Source organism: Danio rerio, chromosome 4 (assembly GCF_052040795.2).
Source record: "Danio rerio strain M-AB ecotype USA chromosome 4, GRCz13ab, whole genome shotgun sequence".
NCBI classification, from domain to species: domain Eukaryota; kingdom Metazoa; phylum Chordata; class Actinopteri; order Cypriniformes; family Danionidae; genus Danio; species Danio rerio.
This window is the reverse complement of record NC_141024.2, coordinates 7,960,001-7,969,417: the sequence shown is the minus strand read 5'-3', so window position 1 is coordinate 7,969,417 and position 9,417 is coordinate 7,960,001. Positions and strand designations below refer to the sequence as shown.

General features: G+C 34.0%; 1 protein-coding gene across 24 annotated transcripts in view; it reads right to left on the bottom strand.

The window, feature by feature from the left end:
* The window catches only part of tnnt2e (troponin T2e, cardiac), a 34,734-nt gene that overhangs the window by 6,748 nt on the left and 18,569 nt on the right, over positions 1–9,417 (bottom strand). For all 24 annotated transcript variants that reach the window (NM_001201540.1, NM_001201541.1, NM_001201542.1 and 21 more), the window contains 5 exon segments: positions 978–1,068; positions 2,138–2,250; positions 2,584–2,697; positions 2,801–2,878; positions 3,184–3,300. In NM_001201540.1, the coding sequence (NP_001188469.1) occupies positions 978–1,068; positions 2,138–2,250; positions 2,584–2,697; positions 2,801–2,878; positions 3,184–3,300 (513 nt within the window).

The following is a 9,417-nucleotide window of genomic DNA, read 5'->3' as shown; positions in this document are numbered from 1 at the left end:
AAATAGACTTTGGCATTCATTTAGTTGCTCAAGCGTAAAACAAGACAAAGGAGCATTTACTTGCACGCGCCCCTCAGAATCGGCAGACTAGCGTAGAAGCTCCATTGAATATACTGGGGTTAAATAAAGGCTCATATTATAAAGACATGGTGAGGGGAAATGTAATTTAAAGCAGTGCTTCTTGTACAATCTGAGACCCACTTTATATCAGATATCACTCAGCCAGTGGAGATCGCGGATTTTTAAAGCAAACAGACCTTAAATGCACAGATTTTGCTATGGCATTCAGTTCACCAGAAGCTCTTAATTAAGGTTATGACAAATTAAAAGTCCTATAAGCATACTTCGGCATATACCCTATTCAGATATTTTGAAGGAAAACACATGTTTGGGCCGAATTGAAGCATCCTGCGTCAAGTCAAATTGACAAAAGTGATTTATTATGCATTGAACGCATATCAAATCCATGTAAAGTGTCTAGTTTAATGTTTTAAATATCTAATTAAAATAAATTGTCAAGAGTTTTGAACTCAGTGTTGAAGGTAATGAGTTCATTAAATATCTCATTACTTCAACTTATATGAAGTAAGTTCACAGCACTCATATAGATTGAATTTAAAACTCAAATAGTTTGTAGCGATTGGTTTCCTCAAATGGTTTGAGTTATCTTATCTTATTGGGTTTTACAATACTCAGTTGGTTTGAGTTCTCTTCATTTATTGGGCTTTACTGTGCTCAAATTGCTTCGTGACTCAAATGGAGCAAGTTCACAGTACTTAAATAATTTGTTGCAATCGGTTTCCTCAAATGGTTTGAGTTACTTTAACCTTTTGCTTTTAGTGTAATAACCACATTTAAGATACACATGCCTGTTGTATCTTAAAAAATGTAAAAGGAAATTAAAAAGGAGATAATTACTGTGATTCAGATCTGATACGCTATACACATTATTCTGTGATTTTTCATCCGGTACTTACATCATATTTCTGCCTCTTGAGTTTCTCGCTGAGGTCAAACTTCTCGGCCTCCAGCTGCATCATCCACTGCCACATTTCACTGGCCTTCTCCCTGTCGAATCCAGACAGATGCTTCATCAGACACTTTCACAGTTGAAGTCAAAATTATTAGCCCTCTGGTGAATTTCTTTTTCGAATATTTCCCATATAATGTTTAACAGAGCAAGGAGTTTTTCACAGTATTTCCTATAATATTTTTTTCTCTGGAGAAAGAATAATTTGTTTTATTTTAGCAAGAATAAAAGCAGTTTTTACTTTTCAAAAAGCCATTTTAAGGTCAACATTATTAGTTCCCCTAAGGAATATTTTTTTCAATTGTCTACAGAACAAACCATCTTGATACAACGACTTGCCTAATTAACATAGTTAAGCCTTTAAATGTCACTTAAAGCTGAATACTAGTATGAAGTATAAAAAATTATCTAGTAAAATGTTATGTACTGTCATTATTCCAGTGACGCTCCAGGGACAGACGAGTCTTCGCTGAGGCCAGCTTCCAGCCTCCACCGCTGAGGCTGCAGCTTTGCACAGGACTTTTGGCCAGCGGAGAAATTAAAATGGTCGTGCCCAACTGAGTCTGGTTTCTCTCAAGGTTTTTTTTCTTCACTCGCCTATCGGTGAAGTTTTTTTTCCCTCTCCGCTGTCGCCTCTAGCTTGCATGGTTTGGGATCGGTAGAGCTACGCGTCGATGAATTTGCCTTCAGTGTTGGGACTCTCAGTAATGATCCTAAACCACACTGAACTGAGATAAACTGAACTGAACTTAAACACTAAAATACTGAACTACCCTGATCCAGTTACTATGACCATTTATGTGAAGCTGCTTTGACACAATCTACATTGTAAAAGCGCTACACAAATAAAGCTGAATTGAAAATGAATTGAATTATGGAAAAGATAATATAAATCAGTTATTAGAGATTAGTTATTAAAACTATTATGTTTAAAAATCGTTTTTTCAAACAAAATGATCGTTTTTTTCGGCTTTTCAACTAAATGTGTTTAAAAAAAATCAGCTCTCCGTTAAACATAAATTGGGGAAAGATTTATGTGGGCTAATTATTCTGACTTCAACTGCACACACACTGAATAATAGGAGGAGCTGATGTAAGGAGACTTACTTCAGTTTATCTTCAGACAGATGATCGATGTTCAGAGGCTTCTTCCTCTCCGCCAGGATCTTCTTCTTCTTCTCTCTCTCTGTCTGTTTCTTTGCTCCTTTGCGGCCGTCGCCCTACAAGACAGAAAAAAGTTAATTAGGCAAGGTAGGGTTATAAGGCAAGTCATTAATGATGGTTTGTTCTGTAGACACTCGAGAAAAAAATGCTTAAGGGAACTAATAATATTGACCATAAAATGATTAAAAAAAATTAAGAACTGCTTTTATTCTAGCCCAAATAAAACAAAGAAGACTTTCTCTAGAAGAAAAAACATTATAGGAAATACTGTGAAAAATCCCTTGCTCTGTTAAACATCATTTGGGAAATATTTCAAAAAAAGTAAGTCACAGGAGCTCTAATAATTTTGAGTTCAGCTGCATATCAATGATTTTCTACTTAATTCAGACCTTCTGCTGGATTCCTCCATACTGGTGTGTCATGTTGGTGAGGGCCTTCTTCTTCTTGGCATCTTCATCGTGTTTCTTTCTCTGTTCCTCTTGCTCTCGCCTCTCTTTTTCTTCCTGTGGAGAAGTGATGAAAGAAGTTTTACTTGATTGACCTGTCATTTCTCTTCTAGCCCACAAGAATGTCTGCTTGCTATTGGCTGAAGGAAGTGTCACTCACGGCCAGACGGGCCTGTCTCTCCTTCTCTTTCTCTGCACGGATTCTCTGCTGCTCTGCCCTCTCGCCGCGCCGCTTCTCCTGCACAAAACAGAGACACACATCACAATCCATGACAGAAATACTCACTTTAGTTCATCCCATTCACCTATACCACATGCCTTTGGACTGTGGGGGAAACCGGAGCACCCGGAGGAAACCCACACCAACACAGGGAGAACATGCAAACTCCACACAGAAATGCTAATTGGGAAAATCCCTTTTCTTTTGTACTTTATTCTTTTGTAAAATTATATTGCAATCAATGTCAGTGAAGTAACCACACATGGTTCTTCACACAAAGGGTCCTGAAAAGTAAGTGTTTTCCCAGATTAAGCTGGACTTACGATTCTGTTGACCAGCGCGATCAGTTCTTCTTCATCTTTCTTCCTCTGGATGAAATGAGCCTCGATCAGAGACTGAAGCTCAGATAAATCCTTCTCCTGACGCTTTCTGTGGATGTCCTGTTACACACAGATGCATACTATCAGTTCAATTCAATTCAATTCAAGTTTATTTGTATAGCGCTTTTCACAGTAATTATTGTTCCAAACCAGCTTTAAAATGGTGCACATTATTGCATAACCATCAAATTCGGAAAAGCTAACGTTATTAGTTACCATAACTTATTTAGTTACTGTAAACTTTACCTAATTATCTAGTAACTAATATCCTTTACCAGTTAAAGTTATATATAAACATAGTTAACCTGCAGTTCAATAAAGTGTGTTTGTGTATTAAGGATATCTATCTATCTATCTATCTATCTATCTATCTATCTATCTATCTATCTATCTATCTATCTATCTATCTATCTATCTATCTATCTACCTATCTATCTATCTATCTATCTATCTATCTATCTATCTATCTATCTATCTATCTATCTATCTATCTATCTATCTATCTATCTATCTATCTATCTATCTATCTATCACACACACGACCTTTGACCTATAACCTAAACAACAAATAAATGTCAATCATGTCGTTACACATATTATTAATGTTTTATTTCCCACCTAAAAGGAATAAATTGATGCCATCTACCTGTAGATACGTAGATGAAGAGGCGCCCTCTAGTGTACCTAGGGTGATAATGGTCTGTGTTCGAACTGGCTAAAATGTGTAATGACGTTAGCCGTTTCAAACATGACAGGGGGCGCTAAACTGCGGTTTTCTCTGTGTTATTATCTATGGTTTAACAGAGTAAATGAATGTTCACAGTATGTCTGATAATGTTTTTTTCTTCTGGATAAAGTCTTATTTGTTTTATTTTGGCAGTAATAAAAGCAGTTTTAAATAAATAATTATTTTAAAATTAATTATAAGGTCACTAATTATCTCCTATAAGCAATATATATTTTTTCAATGGTCTCCAGAACAAACCATCGTTATACAATAACTTGACTAATTACCCTGACCTGCCTAGTTAACCTAATTAACCTGGTGAAGAATTTACATGTCACTTTAAGCTGTATATCTATCTATCTATCTATCTATCTATCTATCTATCTATCTATCTATCTATCTATCTATCTATCTATCTATCTATCTATCTATCTATCTATCTATCTATCTATCTATCTATCTATCTATCTATCTGTCTATCTATCTATCTGTCTGTCTGTCTATCTGTATATCTCTATCTGTATATCTATCTATCTATCTATCTATCTATCTATCTATCTATCTATCTATCTATCTATCTATCTATCTATCTATCTATCTATCTATCTATCTATCTATCTATCTATCTATCTATCTATCCATCCATCCATCCATCCATATCTATCTATCTATCTATCTATCTATCTATCTATCTATCTATCTATCTATCTATCTATCTATCTATCTATCTATCTATCTATCTATCTATCTATCTATCTATCTATCTATCTATCTATCTATCTATCTATCTATCACACACACATGACCTTTGACCTATAACCTAAACAACAAATAAATGTCAATCATGTCGTTACACATATTATTAATGTTTTATTTCCCACCAATAAGGAATAAATTGATGCCATCTACCTGTACGTAGATGAAGAGGCGCCCTCTAGTGTACCTAGGGTGATAATGGTCTGTGTTCGAACTGGCTAAAATGTGTAATGACGTTAGCCGTTTCAAACATAACAGGGGGCGCTAAACTGCGGTTTTCTCTGTGTTATTGTCTATGATGTTTAACAGAGTAAATGAATGTTCACAGTATGTCTGATAATGTTTTTTTTTTCTTTTGGATAAAGTCTTATTTGTTTTATTTTGGCATTAATAAAAGCAGTTTTAAATAAATAATTTTTTTTAAATTAATTTTAGGGTCACTAATTATCTCCTATAAGCAATATATATTTTTTCAATGGTCTCCAGAACAAACCATCATTATACAATAACTTGACTAATTACCCTGACCTGCCTAGTTAACCTAATTAACCTGGTGAAGAATTTACATGTCACTTTAAGCTGTATATCTATCTATCTATCTATCTATCTATCTATCTATCTATCTATCTATCTATCTATCTATCTATCTATCTATCTATCTATCTATCTATCTATCTATCTATCTATCTATCTATCTATCTATCTATCTATCTATCTATCTATCTATCAGTCTGTCTGTCTGTCTGTCTGTCTGTCTGTCTGTCTGTCTGTCTGTCTGTCTGTCTGTCTGTCTGTCTGTCTATCTATCTATCTATCTGTCTGTCTGTCTGTCTATCTGTATATCTCTATCTGTATATCTATCTATCTATCTATCTATCTATCTATCTATCTATCTATCTATCTATCTATCTATCTATCTATCTATCTATCTATCTATCTATCTATCTATCTATCTATCCATCCATCCATCCATCCATCCATCCATCCATATCTATCTATCTATCTATCTATCTATCTATCTATCTATCTATCTATCTATCTATCTATCTATCTATCTATCTATCTATCTATCTATCTATCTATCTATCTATCTATCTATCTATCTATCTATCTATCTATCTATCTGTCATCACACACACATGACCTTTGACCTATAACCTAAACAACAAATAAACGTCAATCATGTCGTTACACATATTATTAATGTTTTATTTCCCACCCATAAGGAATAAATTGATGCCATCTACCTGTAGATACGTAGATGAAGAGGCGCCCTCTAGTGTACCTAGGGTGATAATTGTCTGTGTTCGAACTGGCTAAAATGTGTAATGACGTTAGCCGTTTCAAACATAACAGGGGGCGCTAAACTGCGGTTTTCTCTGTGTTATTATCTATGATGTTTAACAGAGTAAATGAATGTTCACAGTATGTCTGATAATGTTTTTTTTCTTTTGGATAAAGCCTTATTTGTTTTATTTTGGCATTAATAAAAGCAGTTTTAAATAAATAATTTTTTAAAAATTAATTTTAGGGTCCCTAACTATCTCCTATAAGCAATATATATTTTTTTCAATGGTCTCCAGAACAAACCATCATTATACAATAACTTGACTAATTACCCTGACCTGCCTAGTTAACCTAATTAACCTGGTGAAGAATTTACATGTCACTTTAAGCTGTATATCTATCTATCTATCTATCTATCTATCTATCTATCTATCTATCTATCTATCTATCTATCTATCTATCTATCTATCTATCTATCTATCTATCTATCTATCTATCTATCTATCTATCTATCTATCTATCTATCTATCTATCTATCTATCTATCTATCTATCAACTGTCTGTCTGTCTGTCTGTCTGTCTATCTATCTATCTGTATATCTAAATCTATCCATCCATCCATCCATCCATCCATCTATATATCTATCTATCTATCTATCTATCTATCTATCTATCTATCTATCTATCTATCTATCTATCTATCTATCTATCTATCTATCTATCTATCTATCTATCTATCTATCTATCTATCTATCTATCTATCTATCTATCTATCTATCTATCTATCTAAATTGTCAGTCTTCTTTATTGAATCATGTCTGTGCAGTTATTCCTGATAATGTACATGAGTTAGTGTTAGGTTAAGGGTTTGCTTGGGGTTAGGGTCAGGGGTTGGTTTGGGCTAGGTTGGGTCAGGGTTTAGGGTTAGAATGAAGGTTTGAGGGTCTATGCATGTAGGTTAGTGTGTTAATACGAGTTTCACCCTCATTATGTTTCACCCTCATTAGAATATTGGATCTGATTGGTCCAGACTCAAAGGGCTGTATCTTTTGAACAGTAGGTCCAATTTGCATAAATGAGGTGTCATTTGATTTGTTATTTATCCGTCTGTCTGTCCGTCTGTTTGTCTGTCTGTCCGTCCGTCTGTCTGTCTATCTATCTGTCTTTCTATCTATCTATCTATCTATCTATCTATCTATCTATCTATCTATCTATCTATCTATCTATCTATCTATCTATCTATCTATCTATCTATCTATCTATCTGTCTGTCTGTCTGTCTGTCTGTCTGTCTGTCTGTCTGTCTTTCAGTCTGTCTGTCTGTCTGTCTGTCTGTCTGTCTGTCTGTCTGTCTGTCTGTCTGTCTGTCTGTCTATCTATCTATCTATCTATCTATCTATCTATCTATCTATCACACACACATGACCTTTGACCTATAACCTAAACAACAAATAAATGTCAATCATGTCGTTACACATATTATTAATGTTTTATTTCCCACCCATAAGGAATAAATTGATGCCATCTACCTGTAGATACGTAGATGAAGAGGCGCCCTCTAGTGTACCTAGGGTGATAATGGTCTGTGTTCGAACTGGCTAAAATGTGTAATGACGTTAGCCGTTTCAAACATGACAGGGGGCGCTAAACTGCGGTTTTCTCTGTGTTATTATCTATGATGTTTAACAGAGTAAATGAATGTTCACAGTATGTCTGATAATGTTTTTTTTCTTTTGGATAAAGCCTTATTTGTTTTATTTTGGCATTAATAAAAGCAGTTTTAAATAAATAATTTTTTAAAAATTAATTTTAGGGTCACTAATTATCTCCTATAAGCAATATATATTTTTTCAATGGTCTCCAGAACAAACCATCATTATACAATAACTTGACTAATTACCCTGACCTGCCTAGTTAACCTAATTAACCTGGTGAAGAATTTACATGTCACTTTAAGCTGTATATCTATCTATCTATCTATCTATCTATCTATCTATCTATCTATCTATCTATCTATCTATCTATCTATCTATCTGTCTGTCTATCTATCTATCTATCTATCTATCTATCTATCTATCTATCTATCTATCTATCTATCTATCTATCTATCTATCTATCTATCTATCTATCTATCTATCTATCTATCTATCTATCTATCTATCATCACACACACATGACCTTTGACCTATAACCTAAACAACAAATAAATGTCAATCATGTCGTTACACATATTATTAATGTTTTATTTTCCTACCCATAAGGAATAAATTGATGCCAACTACCTGTAGATACGTAGATGAAGAGGCGCCCTCTAGTGTACCTAGGGTGATAATGGTCTGTGTTCGAACTGGCTAAAATGTGTAATGACGTTAGCCGTTTCAAACATAACAGGGGGCGCTAAACTGCGGTTTTCTCTGTGTTATTATCTATGATGTTTAACAGAGTAAATGAATGTTCACAGTATGTCTGATAATGTTTTTTTTTCTTTTGGATAAAGTCTTATTTGTTTTATTTTGGCATTAATAAAAGCAATTTTAAATAAATAATTTTTTAAAAATTAATTTTAGGGTCACTAATTATCTCCTATAAGCAATATATATTTTTTCAATGGTCTCCAGAACAAACCATCATTATACAATAACTTGACTAATTACCCTGACCTGCCTAGTTAACCTAATTAACCTGGTGAAGAATTTACATGTCACTTTAAGCTGTATATCTATCTATCTATCTATCTATCTATCTATCTATCTATCTATCTATCTATCTATCTATCTATCTATCTATCTATCTATCTATCTATCTATCTATCTATCTATCTATCTATTTATCTATCTGTCTGTCTGTCTGTCTGTCTATCTATCTATCTGTATATCTATATCTATCCATCCATCCATTCATCCATCCATCCATCCATCCATCCATCCATCCATCCATCCATCCATCTATCTGTATATCTATATATCTATCTATCTATCTATCTATCTATCTATCTATCTATCTATCTATCTATCTATCTATCTATCTATCTATCTATCTATCTATCTATCTATCTATCTATCTATCTATCTATCTATCTATCTATCTATCTATCTATCTATCTATTTAAATTGTCAGTCTTCTTTATTGAATCATGTCTGTGCAGTTATTCCTGATAATGTACATGAGTTAGTGTTAGGTTAAGGGTTTGCTTGGGGTTAGGGTCAGGGGTTGGTTTGGGCTAGGTTGGGTCAGGGTTTAGGGTTAGAATGAAGGTTTGAGGGTCTATGCATGTAGGTTAGTGTGTTAATACGAGTTTCACCCTCATTATGTTTCACCCTCATTAGAATATTGGATCTGATTGGTCCAGACTCAAAGGGCTGTATCTTTTGAACAGTAGGTCCAATTTGCATAAATGAGGTGTCATTT